At 33.7% G+C, this 15,963-nt stretch overlaps 1 protein-coding gene across 1 annotated transcript in view; it reads right to left on the bottom strand.

Annotated features, from left to right (window-relative positions):
- Positions 1–15,963, bottom strand: part of LOC145694033 (sodium/mannose cotransporter SLC5A10-like) — an 80,368-nt gene that overhangs the window by 11,458 nt on the left and 52,947 nt on the right. Inside the window, exons 2-7 of the mRNA XM_081770171.1 lie at positions 14,423–14,494; positions 13,239–13,343; positions 11,740–11,904; positions 8,796–8,994; positions 4,431–4,651; positions 1,108–1,351 (exon numbers count right to left, since the gene is read on the bottom strand). Of these exons, the coding sequence (XP_081626297.1) occupies positions 1,108–1,351; positions 4,431–4,651; positions 8,796–8,994; positions 11,740–11,904; positions 13,239–13,343; positions 14,423–14,494 (1,006 nt within the window). The remainder of the gene's footprint in view (positions 1–1,107; positions 1,352–4,430; positions 4,652–8,795; positions 8,995–11,739; positions 11,905–13,238; positions 13,344–14,422; positions 14,495–15,963) is intronic.

Raw genomic sequence — 15,963 nt, 5'->3', positions numbered from 1 at the left:
GGCTGACATGTTTATTAACAGTAATCTCACTATTATGTTCTATCAGAAGAGATTGTCCAAAAGCAAAGAAAGCCAATCTTTTCTTGAAACAATATATTTCAGTTTGTTTCATGTTAATACATGATATTCAAAATACAAAAGGAGTTGTAAGAAGGATTGAGAAGGGCTGCGGAACCTTGTGCGTACAGCACTATTCCAAAAACTTTGCATTTCACCACTACGATACATAGTTTATACAATAATATGTTTGCATATCATTGAATTTATAAAAGAAAGAGATCTATTTTTGGGCAAGTCATATACATATTTCAACATAAGAATTAGACAAAATTTACATTCAATTCCTTTGCACGAGAAAGGTCCGAAATAAACGTACAATTTCTTTACAGTAAACTTCTCTAGATTTAGCAGTAGCAACAAATTGAATTCCATTGAAAAATGAAATTCATAAATTTGTTTTAGAAGTATTTACTCCGTGTGGGTATTCCTACTTAACTTTTTCGTTATGATGAATAGTTATTGTGCATTTTATATTATTGTAGATTATCTTTTATTGCGTTATACATTTTCTAATTTTAAGTTGGATTAAGCTTGGTATATGTCTATCATTTACTATTGCCGCAACTTTCGATAAGAACTTCAATCTTCCTCACGAATGTAAATTTTGTTACTGGTAGTAGCGAAATATATACATTCCTAGAAGAAAGATTTTTGTTTGATATTTCTATGCCATAACTATTGATGGTATATGATGTGAGTTAAAGTTTACGGTCAATCCTTTAAGAAAATTCCGCTGAGAAAGATGGAAGTTCCCATTGAAAATTTCGAAAATTATTAAATGCTAGACGTATACTAAAATTAGTGTAATCATGAGTCAGTTTAGTCCTTTGAGTTGTAATTTTCTAATCGTTTATTATGCAACATCAGAGAATCCATGTATATAAAATATTAAAGATGCAAAAACGAAGATAAATAAATAAAATCCAATTCAATAGAACAATACAAAGAGAACATACTCATACTCATATTAACTTTGTTTAACAGAATACAATATAATCCATAACTTTTTCAAATAATTTATACATAAAATAATATTTTTATACAAACCTGGAGGCATAAGAGTGGTAACCAGCTGAACGTAAGCAATATTACTACAACCAGCTTCACTTCCACAAACTTCGTAGCATTTTTTAGGATCACCACATCCTACAGTATCTGGGAAAAGAACACGTGCAGCCATTCCGGGTAATACAAGTAAAAATAGAGGAAGTAACTTCAAATAACCAGCCATGACGCATCCTCCTTTGGCGTGAACCATTGATTTAGAAGCTAATGCTCTTTGAACAATAACCTAAAATATAAAAGCAAAGTTAGACTATTGAAAACAAACTCGTATCAATTGTAAGTTAGAATATGAAATAAAGAAATAAACAAATAATATTATAAACGATATACCTTTATACGGGTCTTTACTATATTACGTTTTGTTGAAATAGATTATTTTACAGTATTGCACTGATTAAAGGTATCGATAGCATCTACAGATTTTTGCTCATGGAATACGTTTAGAACTTTACTTATATAAGTAATAAAGTCTTAGAAGTGAATACGTCACTCTTTCTCAACATATGCAAGTAAGATTTTAATTTGTATACAAATAAGTCATTATGGGTTTAATTTGATATGTATTGACGACCTTCCTTAGCAACTAGTCTATATCGGACAAGACATATACTTTAAAATGAGAACCGACCCACTGTAGTGTATTCGATATTCTTTCACCGGGAATCGAAGCCAGGGTTTCTTGCACAAAAGGCACGTGCTCCAGCCACTAGACAAGCAAGGATGGATAATGGATTGTATGACAGCCTTCTATGTGTTGTGCCGGGATCTTGTGAGATCGCGTGTAATTCAAATAATCTGATTAAAAAGAAATCTTTAAGTTTTACGTCCCACGGTTATGCCGGTTAGGCTAAAGGAGACGGTGATGGTGAGTGATGAATGGAATGGTGGAATGAAGAAAGTGGGAGGAAACGGGAGAACCCCGAGAAAACCCACGCTGATTAAAAAGAGATGAGCTACAAGGAAGAAAACAAGTCAATTACAATAGCTGATATATATATATATATATATATATATATATATATATATATATATATATATATATATATATATATATATATATATATATATATATATATAGGGCGCAAATTTTCCGGTCGCCAGGTCACCATTGGCGACTAGAAATTTAGAGCTGGCGACCAATGTTCAGTAGGTATGGTTTCTGCCTAAACTCTCAGGGCTGCGCAGTTTCCGTTTCGCACGAAAATAATTGTCACTGGATGAGAGAACACGGATATAAAGTCTTCACACGGACTTGGAAAGGGCAGAATAAAAACTTTTTTCCTTCATTGACGTTGAAAAGATTTACAGTGAAAACTTCATTACGAGATTCCCAAATTTGATTCCATTGTCACATTTTGTGAAGTTTTACCTGTGAGTGCTGCTTCATGTGAGAGAGGCTGTATCAGTCTCTACAGAGTTGAGTTGAGTTTGAGTTTAACGTCCCTTTTCAGCAGCGAGGCTATGTGAGACGTGGACCTACTGATTAACGTGGAATCCGAACCACATGAGCTCCCGCCGGGAATCGAACCCGGGCCTCCCACGCCAAAGGCGCCTACGCTAACCGCTTAGCCACGGAGGAGCTCCTCTCTACAGAGTTAAGACTGCCTGCAGAAATTCATTGAAGACTGATGTATACTGGATGATTTTGCTGACAATTTCCATCAATGGCCCTTCAATGGGGCGGGGACTCATAATTTATACGTGAGAGATACTGGCGACCATGATTTTTGGATTGGCGAGTGCGTCTGACTTTGAAATTTGCGCCCTGTATACAGGGTGTTTCAAAACAACACCGACAAGTTTGGGAGGTGATTCCTGACACCAAGATAAGGCAAAAAGTGTAGACCAACCTTGGTGCACAAATGCTTCCTTTCGGAGTTATAGGCTGCCGAAAACATGAAAAAATGAAATTTAAAGGCCCATAGCTTCGAAACTATGGAGCCTACCATAGGCGGTCAAGAATTTACTAAAGAATTAATATGTGCTCTATCCAAAAATACATGTTTCAGAATCCTACAGTACTTCCGCAACAATTTTTATAGACGTAGTCAGTGAGTACTTCAGATTATATGCCCGTAACCAAATTGCCTATATAAAAATTGTTGCGTGAGCACCTTAGAATTCTGAAACATGTATTTTTGGATAGAGCACATATTAGATCCTAAGTAAAGTCGACCCGACGACGGTAGGTAGCATAGTTCTGGAGCTATGGACCTTTAAATTTCATTTTTTTCATGTTTTCGCCAGCCTATAACTCCGAAAGGAAGCATTTGTGCACCAAGATTGGTCTATACTTTTCGTTTTATTTTGGTGACAGGAATCACCTCCCAAACATTGTCGGTGTTGTTTTGAAACACCCTGTATATATGTAGAATTACTTTCCTACTAAAATGCGACAGCTGCCCTTACTATAGATAACTACAGATGAACAATCATACTCAGAATTCAATTGATTGACAGAATTATCGTGCAGATGCACTAGGTAAAAGAACTCTTGTCAATCTTTTCAGGTTGAAGGATTCTTTTCATATCTTAAATCACTAGCAGTCCTATTTATTCGTTAGGCTGCTAGAGGGAATCAAAACAATAAAAGTGACCAATACAAGACAGTGTGACAGTCTCACGACTTCCCTGTTGACTATGGACTTCGGTCGATACGTTGGCCACCCCTGCAACGTAGCAACGAGTAACAAAAAATGGTCATTTTAGTAGTGAGCTTGAAGAATACCTTCAATTTCTTTCAGGGGGGACGGTGGTTCAGCGGTAGAGCATTTGCCTCTGGTGCGTGGGGTTCCTAGTTCGATCCCCCAGCCGAATAAGTTTCTGGTGGACAATATCGTGTCCGTGGGTTTTCTCGAGGTATTCTCATTTCCTCCTACGCTCTCATACCACTAATTCTTCCACCATCATTCACTTGCCTTTATCATCGTCTCCCTTAGCCTAAAGGGCATAATTTTGGTTCGTTAAACTAAAAGATTTCATGTAATAATCTGACGTAATGCTATTTGAAAAATTCAAGTTTATGTTGGGTTGACAGCACTTAATCTGACGGTATTGCGGGATATGTCAAACAATTTCCCTCTATCGATATTTGCATCATACGAAATGTCAATGTTCGTTCTGTTAATTTAAAAGTTACAATGGATGAACAATTTAGGGTTCATGGTTATTGAAAATTATATTTAAAAAATGAAAGTGGCAGTTTTTTAAATTTAAAAACGTTACGCAATTTCCTACTCTAAGAAAATATATGAAAACATATTTATAATTGAATTATTAAATAATAAAATATGAATACACTATACCTGATCAGAACACCAATACCAAATGGAAGAAATAGTCAGTCCCACTATTACACCAGTCCATGGAAGATCTGATTCACCTGGGACTGCAGATCGGAATAACTGCATAGTATCAGGGCGAATCATGCCACATGTTTCATTTGTATCTGCCAGTGATACAACCGTTGCATTCAAGTTCAGGTAACTTCTTATTAAATTCTCGTATCCACCAACAGCAATAAACGCTGGCAAAAAATAAATATGTATATAAATGTGTAACCTACATAGAAATACACTTTTACTTCACGTAACACAACTAACGTAGATCTTAAAAGCATTCTTTACTCATACATATAGCAAAAATTCATCAATTAAAATTATTGAGATAAAATAGTTATTGTAATAATTTGTCTGAGGACGAAATTGTTAGTGTCATTTCCAACTGTTTACATTAGGTTCTATCATATTGCTTTTCCTCCCATGCTACTTATTGAGCAATATGTTTACGGATACTCATGTTGCAAGAAATGCTGTTATGATCTCCAAATGTTGTTCATCCCAGTATTTACGAAATACGACGCAACAAGTTGAAATTGTTCTCCTTACTTAGGAATCTGTGAATATTAGAAACCCTGTGAACCATGTTTGGCTCTCATGTAAATCGTACTGTTACATTTTGCCCACTTTCTTTTTCTTTCATTCATTCATTCTTAACAGTTATACATTGAAAACCAAATTAAAAATACCCATCTTTAAATAAGGAAGTAGAAAATGCAGAGCAATCTAGTGTTAAGGAGTTTATTTTTTACTTACATTATGCTAATCTTGATAGCATTGATTCAATAATCTACTATACATGAGTTTCAAGTTATTAGTTTATAGCCAAGTTTCTTACTCACATACATTTGTGTGTTAAACTTAAGGACGAAAGTAAGTTTGGCATGCTGTGTCACTTCCAAGTGGCATAGATTGGTCAAACTTGAACCTTACTTAGAAAATAGTTCTATAGTATAATACAGGGAACAACATGAAGAAATACATGATTAGAAGAACAAAAAGGACACTCTTATTCACAGGCAATAACTTTCACTGAAAAGCTGCAACTCATGATGCCCCCTACCCTCACCCCGACACCACAGAAAGAGCGAAATGATTCTTAAAATGATGTGTGACCACCATGAACAGCGAAGCGATGCATGCTCTAGAACATGCTTGCATGCTGCTCATGAAGTTGGTAATGAGTTATTGTGGTATGAAGTTACATTCTTCCACCAGTGTTGTTGATAATCGCTGGATAGTCCTTGGTGCATCCAGACACGCTATCAGACATCTTTCCATAGGATCTCAAACGTTCTCGATGGAATTCATGTAAGGGGAACAGGTAGGCCAGTCTATTCGCCGAATATCTTCTCGTTTCAAGAACTCTGTCACCTGCGTTATTCGATACGATCACACATTATCATCCATAAAGAAGAATTTGAGGCTGACTGCGCCTCTGAAAAGATGCATTTGGAGAAAGAGTACAGTATCACAATAACGTTGACCAGTAAGTGGACCATGTTCAAAAATTGGGAGATCAGTATACGCATAGAACATTATGTCTCCCCACACAAAAATCTCACCACCACAATGTTCATGATGGTTTGACAATGTTCCTGGGATCACTGCATGTTTCCACATCTCGCCAGATGAGGTATGTCCAGAATCACTTCTCAGACTGAATGTGTTCTCATGGTAGAAGGTAATGCATCCCCAATCCTCCTCGGTCTAGTTCTGATGTTCTTGGCATCATCACAAACTGTGCCGCCTACGTGCAGGTGTCAACGAAATACAAAATAATGACCGTCGGGCTAAGAGGTTACCATCATGTAGTCGACATGTCACTGTGAAATGTAAGAATGGAGTCCTTTTAGATGTGTCTGCAGTTGCACTTAATCTTTGACGTCAGTCATTTCTTCTGTATTGCACATTGTAGCGGTCGTTCTCTGCTGTTGCTAACCACTACCTCTCCTTCGCCTAGCATTGCCTGTGGTTTGGAATTCTTCCATGCATGTGTAACAATGCTCTAGATAATACCAAACTCCTGGACCATATTTGTCACACTTCGCTCTTTTTCCAGTTTCCCGACTATTCTTTTCCGTATGAAGTCCTCAAATATTGACTCTGGGCCATATTGTTATGAATAACCCACCACAATACATCTTAAGAGCTCTCTAACTAACACACACTATCTCATTCCATTTTTCAGTGTAGGATCTGGACCGTATGAGTTCCCGTCAGGAATCGAACCCGGGATCTCGCCAGCCGCTTAGGGTATACGAGGGAGCTATTCATTTCCATCGGCTACGCAATATTTTATGTTACTTTATCTACCTCGTTCTTCAATTTTGCACACCAGTATATATTATACGAGGGGTGTTTATTAAAGTTTTCCCCTTATCTACTTACTGTTGCCTGATATAAACGATATTTGGTAGACATTAGTCCTTCTCTACATAGGAACCTCCAATGGCCACACACTTTTCCCATCGCTTTACGCACTCAACGTTTCACCGTCTTTCAAATGCTTTCGCTTCAAAGATGAAAGCCAGATAGTGCAAGGTCAGGAGAGTATGGGGATGAGGAAGGTTTCATACCCTCAGGATCGTGCTTCTATCTGAGCTAGTTGTGAACTGGAGAGTTGAGAGTTGGCTTGAAGGGTAAGGACATTGGTCAGCATTCCTCGCCTCTTGGTTTTCACGGAATCCCGTAATTTCTGCAGCAGTGAATCACAGTATGTCCCCCGCAATAGTGATACCCTTCACCAGAAAGTCCCTCATGATTACTCGATGTTGGTCCCAGAAAACTGTCAGTGTGACCTTGCTCGCTCAGGATTAGACACAGACCTTCTTCGAAGTTGGTGCGTAAGTATGCTTCTATTACATTGACTGGGTTTTAGTTCCTGAGTCACAGTAATAAATCCACGTTTCATCTTGAGTTATTAGTCTGTCAAAAGAGTCCTCTTGTCCTCCTGATTTTTGTGGTATAGGGGGCAAAAGTTCCTGGAGCAAGTGGCTCGTTCCTGCTTTTGCAGAGATGTTAATAGCCGGATAACCGATCGGGTAGACACCTTATGCATGTACAAATGCTCATGGATTATTTTTTTTTTTCACAGACTCCACACTTATCTTCCATCTTCAGCTAATTGGTGATTGGTTATGCAACGATCTTCCAAGATGGCGGCTTCCATTTGCTCAATGGTGTCTTCGTCAATGGCAGACTGGGAAGACCCTGGAATGGAGACCATTTCTACGGAATCCCGATCACATTTGAACCGACGATGCCAGTGCTTCATAATATCATATAATGGGGCTTCCTCTGCATTTCCTTTCTCTTTCATTTCCTCAAATGTTTCCTTTGGTGGTGGACCTCCCAACTACATAAACTTGATCACTGCTCGGGATTCAATTGGATCCATCTTTAAACTTTCGTTCAGTTTAGTGCCAGTAACACAGAAAATATTAGGAGTTTAAAGTGAAATTTTAATGACATCTTGTAGAGATACGTATCAATAGACATGTACATTTCATTATTCTACATTAGCTATAACTAGGTAAGGAGAAAGCTAATTATCCACGTATGCAAAGAAACCTAATTATCTTCAGAAACCAATGTTTTAACTTTGTATATAACACAATACTGAAAGTGCAATAGTTCACATATTTTCAAGGAAGCAAAAATTAGATACTGCCAATATTAAAAAGATCAATATTAAAAACCTGATATTACGTCTGCTGACGCCAGACATAGACATAGGTAAAAGGATATTTATGAAGGATAAAATGAATAGATGTGAATAGACGGCCGGCTATTGTTTCATCCTTCACACATACATCCTTTTCTGGCCTTTTTTTACTTTCAACTATTTCTGGTGTCACCAGACGAAATATCAGCTTTCTAAATACTGATTTCGTGATATCGGAGAGAAATTAAGGTAAGGTTTTACTTTCGCTGTATTTGCAAATACAATAGTTTCTTTGCGCGGTCATTATCAATGCTGTAATTTATTATTTTATTCTGGATAGCTTTTAGTCTTTTTTATGACATTTTCCTATTATGTATATATGACCTGCTATGCATCAGAATCATTTTAATTATAGAAATGATTCTGACATTTGGTATAATTTGTATTTCCTAAGAAAACGTAAGCAAAAATAATTGTACCATGAAATTTGAACTTCTAAATATAAATATGCATTCTCCACCTATATCTTATAATTTCACGCCATATTTTGTACATTACATAATTTCAGATAAGGAATGCAATGTTTAATAAAGTGACATATTTAAGTTTTTTTTTTTCTTTCTTAAAAATTCTATTATGTATCAAAAGGTATTAATAATACTTACTTTTAACCATGAGAACGAAAGCTCCAATCACCATTAAAAATGTTTGAACTGTATCTGTCCAAATAACAGCCGTGAGGCCTCCAGTAATGGTGAATAATCCAGCCATTACAAGTAAAATCACTATAGAAACGTAAAGAGCTCCATCGCCCTTCAAATCTAGAGCAATTTTAATGAATAGCGCCCCAGCATACAGATCCGCCTACATCACAATTATTGCAAAAGAGAGATAAATTAGTTTCAGTCCATTCTCCTTCAGAAACTTTTTTTTAGTTATTATTATCAGCATTATCAAACAATTCAAGTAGTCTTAATATTATGTTTATTATAAAGTAAGTAATTAGAACAGTGAGACTTACAGTACTGGCACAATTATTATGGATTTTTGATAAAAACAAAACTTTTGTGCAAAAATGTCTTGCAAACAATTTTATTAACTAATACTTTATTTACTTTACCACACCAGTACCAAACAAATATTGATTAGTTGTTTTAAGTGGGTTTTACAGTCTTATATGGGAGTGCCTGTCATTTGCATGTGATTACTTTAGTTCTGTGTATTTGTGCATTTAAGTTTAATGCCAACTTTTTTTGTTCAGATTTTCTAATGTGAGCAGACATGGGCAAAGTTCGTGATTTGAGTCCTAGCAAGGTTAGACAGATTAGTGTTTTATTGTAAGAAACCACCTTAAAACAGAAAGAAATAGCGAAGAAACTTAAAGTTTTAACTCAAACCGTCAGTAATATCAAGAAGAAATTGGAATATGGCCCCAGTTTGGCATCAAATAGGGTTGGAAAATGTGGTAGACCTAAGAAAACAACACCGAGAATGGACAGAAAAATAATTAAAATGGCAATTAACAACAAAAGAGCATCTTGCAGAATGATTTCCAACCAACTTGAAGCAGAGGGCATTACCATTGCTCGCAGAACAGTAAATAAGAGACTATTGGAAGGTAGACTAAAAGCATATCGGCCCAGAAAAAAGCCTCGCCTTACTGACAAGATGAAACAGGCTCGTAAGGCCTGGGAAGAGGCTCACGTTGACTGGACATCTGAGCAATGGGAGAAGGTAAGAGTTTAAAATATTCATGTAAAAACGTTAATAACACAAATGATTAAAATTATGCAAAATATTAAACTTTACTTCCAATTTTAAGCCTTGCAGACTTTCATGTCATTAAGTCTATTCGTTATTCAATTGCTTCCATAACTTTCTTCAGCTGTTCGACGCCTTATTTTGTGTTCTCTGACAAGTCTACCATTGCAGTGCTTGACGACCGTGTGCAGACTATAAGAAGGCGATTAGGTGAGCAATTTACATCGGAATGTTTAAAGAAGACTGTAAAATTCCCTCAGAAGGTCATGGTCTGGGGAGCCATTTCTGTGCATGGAACAAGTCGTTTGGAGATTGTTGATGGCACCATGGACCAGTATAAGTACAAAGAAGTACTACAAAGACGTTTGCTATCTCAAACAAGGGATTGGTTTGCGGATAGACCTTGGATTTTTCAACAGGGCTCTGCCCCGTGTCACACGGCAAGGTCAGTAAAGACCTAGTTTGAAGAAAATGGTGTAGAAGTGTTCTCATGGCCTGAAAATTCCCCGGATATGAATCCGATTGACAGTTTATGGTCTGTATTGAAAGATGAAATACATAAAGTTCCCATAACGACCAAAACAGAACTCATACAACGTCTTATCATCAAAGTATGGGTTCATTCAAGTAGAATCAGGGAATTGTGCAAAAAGTTGATCACTGGAATGCCCAGATGTGTTAAAGCACTTGTTAATGCAAAGGGTGGACAAACTAAATATTAAAATAGTTGTTTACTGTTGACGTACTCATTATTTGAGAATAAAATTGATTTGCATTATTATTAGTTTGCTTAAATGGCGTTTTTGTAGAAAAATTATGTTTTTTTTTCTTCAAAAATCCATAATAATTGTGCCAGTACTGTAAGTCCAAGCATTTCAGAAACAAAGTTTGACATCTTTACGTGGTTTTCATGAGTAACACACAGAACATATAGAAACATGAAGACATTATTAGGTCTTCCAATCATATGTAAACCCTTCTCGAAGCAGAAATAAGAAAAATGTAAAAAAAAAAAGAAAATGCAAAATAGAGAACACAAAAAAGAAACCCCATCCTCGTAGTATGCCCGTGTAATATGTCGTTAGCCTGATGATAATTTTTCCATAGAATAAATTGGGCTTAGAGATGCCGCAGAATGTGATTCGCACTCTCCCAACTTGAATCCTTTGAATTTTGTGGTGTGATCTCAAGTATACAGCACTAGAATTCAAGATAAAAGACTACTTGTACAGGAGTATTGAATGGAATTACAGTGCAATAGGCCCAGATATGGTGTCCACATCTTCAGTAACATGAATATTCACCCTAATAATATGTTCAGCAGAAAGTAGCACGTGAGACATACTTGTACTCGTATGTTGTGATACTTTTCTACCAACCTGTATCTGAAAAATCTTCTTTTTTTTTTTCTTTGTATTATCTTTCTCTCCCCATCTGTATATACTACTTAAAATTTAATTTCATGTCTTATATTTTGAATAACAAGTAAATTTTAGTTGTTCATAAAGTTGTTCTATTAGTGAAAATCCGGTTTACATAAGTTTTCTGAATTCAACTTTTTCTAACAATATCAGAATTTAAACAAAAATTCAAAATGGCATATTGTCCTTCTAACACCTAAAATAATTTAAATCTTTTAATAATTTTAGAGTTTAGTTCTAAATTTCATTTAAGTCAGAAATCTTAAACTTATTACAGATACGTATAGTTGCAGCCATGAATTAAGTTTTCCTTCTGCAGTAACTCTTTACACAAGATCATAGAAATTTCTCGATGAATTTACATTGAAATAAGGAACTATAATAATTTTACTACTCTTACAATAACTGTGAAAGAAGAAATACTCACTGAAATTTTCGTGAAAACATATAACAGCAAAGCAAGAACTGACAGGTAAATACTGATTCTCTTTCCTCCAAATCTCAGCTTCAGATATTCAGGCATTGTAAACACTCCAGCCGACATATAGACAGGAACAAATAACCATCCCAGAAGCAAAAGAATAAATATTGCCTGAAAAAAAAGGGAAACAAATTAATATACTCTATCAATTAATTAATTTTATACTCGCAAAAAGAAATTGATAGAATCTAGAAATAGCCCGTCGTCATCTAAATATGAAGTAAATAAAATTTCAAAATGTTATTTTGTTTCGGAATCCTTTAATTATAACTTCATTTTAAAAAATGGCAAACCTGTAAATGTTGGAAGTGTTTGAAAACATTTATTACTTCATTTTCTAAAACCACACTCTCAGTGTTGCAATTTCACCGTTTTCGTACTGTCCATCCTTGTTTTTTGTTTGTTCTGTCCTCCTTTCGATAAGAAATTATAATAATGTCTTCAATACCACTGATTTTAAGTTACCTTATAGTATAGCTAATCACCCGATAAAATTACAAAGTTATCAATACAAAAATACTACCGTACATAAAGTACAAAAGATTTTGCCATAAGTATGTTTATTATTATTGGTTTCGTTTACTAAACACAACAGACATTGTTGCGTACGTAACGCCTACATATAAAGTATAAATATTTGACGGTATTTACTGATCATTCTAAATGGTTTGTTCAAATATGAATATAAATATGAAACAGCCTAATGATTTTTCTTATCAAATAAAGAGATTAAACATATTTCTGCTTTTATTGTTATAAACTTTTTCCTAATGTACTTTTCTTAAATTCTATTTTGATGCAAGTTCATGATTTTTATTTCGACATATAAACTTACAAGTATTTAATTTTACGAATCATAATTTATTTAATGATTGCAATACGAGTCTGAATTTTCCTCTTTATAATTACCAATCTTAAGCTTAAAGATGGATATCTTAAAATAAGAAAGAATATGGTAACATAACTTAGCTATAAAATGAATAAATGAAATTGAATGCCTTCATGAACCTTTGTTATTTTTAAATATCAAATATAAGTTTCTCGAATATACAAAAACTGCACTATTCTGTTTACTTGATTGCCGACCATAAACACATAACTTTCTTCATGATTCAAAAAATATAAAATAAAATAAAATAAAACTATACACATAAATTTAACAAAAGAAAGTGGAGAGGTATATCCTGTACCCCTTTATTCCTTTCTGTTCAATTAGTAACTTTCGTAACCTCGTAACAGTATAAATTATAGAAAGCTATTCTATTATATAATATTTTATAATAACTTACCGATGATTTGTTAGTTTTTTTATTATCTTAATTTATTATATCATTACTTGAAGTAACTAATGCAGAATTACTGCTACTATTACAAAAAGTAAATTGTATATATATATATATATATATATATATATATATATATATATATATATATATAAAACTTACATTTAATTCGAAAGCTGCTATTCCAATCCCAGACACGGCTCCTGACCCTGCTAAACCTATAAAATGGCCACTTCCAATATTACTAGAGAAAAGTGAAGCTCCGACCTTTAGGAAAAATAAGTTAAAATACATATTTCGTTAGTTAAGGTACATATTTTTCAAAAACAAAAAATGTAAACAGATTTTACAATAGAAATTTATCAGATGCTATGCAATAAATAAATAAATAAATAAATAAAATAAATCAAGTTGAAGTTACAATTTTCGAATTTGCGATCTTATTGGGAAACATTAGATATGAACAGTTAACCTTAAGCGTTATTTGTTAGGCAATTATTGCCAATTATAATAGATTATCCTGAGGAGTGAAAAGGATTCAGTCCAAATTTGAACATATAAAGATAAGGTTTCGAGCGATTTATCGTTCAGTTTTGGAAGGTCCCTAAAACCTTAACATGATTTTTCTTACAAATATATTTTGTTATAGTAATAATATTGATACAAATATTTCTTGTCTGCGAATAGCAGATCATTTCATTTATCTTTTGAAATCACAAAAATATTTACAAATAGGTATCAATTTCAAATAAACCTTTGCATAAATATTATAATTATAATTGTAATTTATCTAATATTATATTATCTATACAATAAATGATATAATTAAGTATACTTGTAGATACTATTTGTGAACAAAACACCTCTATTAGAATTTTATTCACATTTTTTGGGGTAATAACAATGTTTTCCTTTCAACATTATATTCAGAAAACCTATATTTGTCGTATAATATATAAAGATATTTTAACACAATGTTATCATGTAATAGTATTATGCTATTATGATATCGTAGACTTCTGTAATACTTCTATATTTCATTCTTTTAAGGGCAATTCTTTCATCAAGCAGTTACTTAAGATTATAGTATCAAGGAACAGCAAATAAATGTGTACTTGAACGTACAACTATTATTTACAATTTATGCAATAAAACAGTATTCAAAATTGAGAGAATTAATTTTAAAGTAATGACCATGCCTATGAAGAATAGTGCTATCGCACTAACATATCCAGTGAACGAAAATAATTGAGTAGTCATTCCCAAGATTTTCCAACAATAGAACATGCTACGCTGCTTCCTTGAAATCAATTCTAACATTAGCAACATTGAAACAAGTTACTCACCAGAATCCAATGCATATTTCTTGAGGCCAGGAAATAACCACTGACGCTATCTCGATTACTCCTATAGGACGACTGGAAAAAGAAAATTAATGGTTATAAATAAAATTCATGAGTGACATTTTCATAAAAGGAAAAAGATAAAAGCTATAGAAGCAAAAAAAGTAGACAATTTCATAATATGATAGGAATTGCGCACTGTTTAATATCCATATGTATCTTTTTTTTCAGAGGGTAATAAATCGGGTTGAAAACGAACATATTTGATTTTTTTTAACGTAATTTTCCATGTTTATTTATTTCAACACAACAGACATGATGCTCAATTAGAGTGTTGCGTATAATCAAGACAGTTATGTAATAGTTCAATACAGAGAAAATTTTAGATGCACTTACTTTTACATACATTAATTAGTTCGTTTGATGATCCCTATTCATTACTTAGCACAATGTTCTGAAAACATTTTAACTCATTCTGAATATATTAATATCTTAAGCTACTGATTCTATATTATTGTAGGAAGCACTCATTCGTCTTGTAGAGGATTTATATAGCATATCAGTGCGTGCCTTCACGCGGTTTTGGATGATGGAACATGCATTACTATACTGGAATTTAATTCTATAGAATCGATATTATTGTTCACGATTTTATGAAGAAATACTAAGTCCTGGAGGTTTCTTTTTTGTTTAAATGATAGAATATTGAATTTGTTTATTACTTTAGTGTAAGATATATATGCAGGATATAGACTTGTTTTCCTGTAGATTAATAATTTCATGAACTTACACTGAACACTTTCTATGATTTTACAATATTTTTTAGTATTCGTCTCCCAAATAATACAAGCATAATCTACTTGAGATCTAACATAGTGATTAAAATAATTTAAAAAGTGTTGATTGGTTATGAAATTCCTTACTAAAACGAGAGATGAAGCCAAGATTTTTGTACGCATTATTCGTGATGTTTTAGTTATGATGAGTAAATGATAGCTTTGAGTCGAATAACACTCTTAAGTCTTTAATCGTTTCAGGTCTACGAAGGTTTCTTCCATCAATAGAATAGTCATAACTGATATAGTTCTCTTCTTGAGTAAACGAAAAGGTTTTACATTTGAGTGAATTAACGTAAACTGATTGATGTCACACTATATTTATACACTTTGTAAATCAATTTGTAATTTTATGCAGTCATCAGTTGACTTTATACTAGCATATAATTTCAGATCATCTGTAAATAATAACTATAAGAATTTTAAATGTATTCAGTTATATCATTAATTATTATAAGGAATAGCAAAGATCCAATTTTGATCCTCGTGGAACGCCTAATATCGTATTAAATTTTTCAGAGTTAAAAAGTTTTAGTTTATTTATAAATTTTAAACAATAGTCTGTTCCAGAAAATTTACTGCACTTTCTAAACAGCTGTTGCTGACGCTATTAAACTTTTTACTAAAACATTTCTCTTGTTGGATGTTAATGTAATAACTTTATAAACAAAGTGTTGGAATTATAAACCCTATTGTGTATACCGATTT

This window comes from Thermobia domestica, chromosome 9 (genome assembly GCF_964235325.1).
Source record: "Thermobia domestica chromosome 9, izTheDome1.hap1.1, whole genome shotgun sequence".
NCBI lineage: Eukaryota > Metazoa > Arthropoda > Insecta > Zygentoma > Lepismatidae > Thermobia > Thermobia domestica.
Note: the sequence above shows the minus strand (reverse complement) of the source record. Positions and strands in the feature narration are given on the sequence as shown.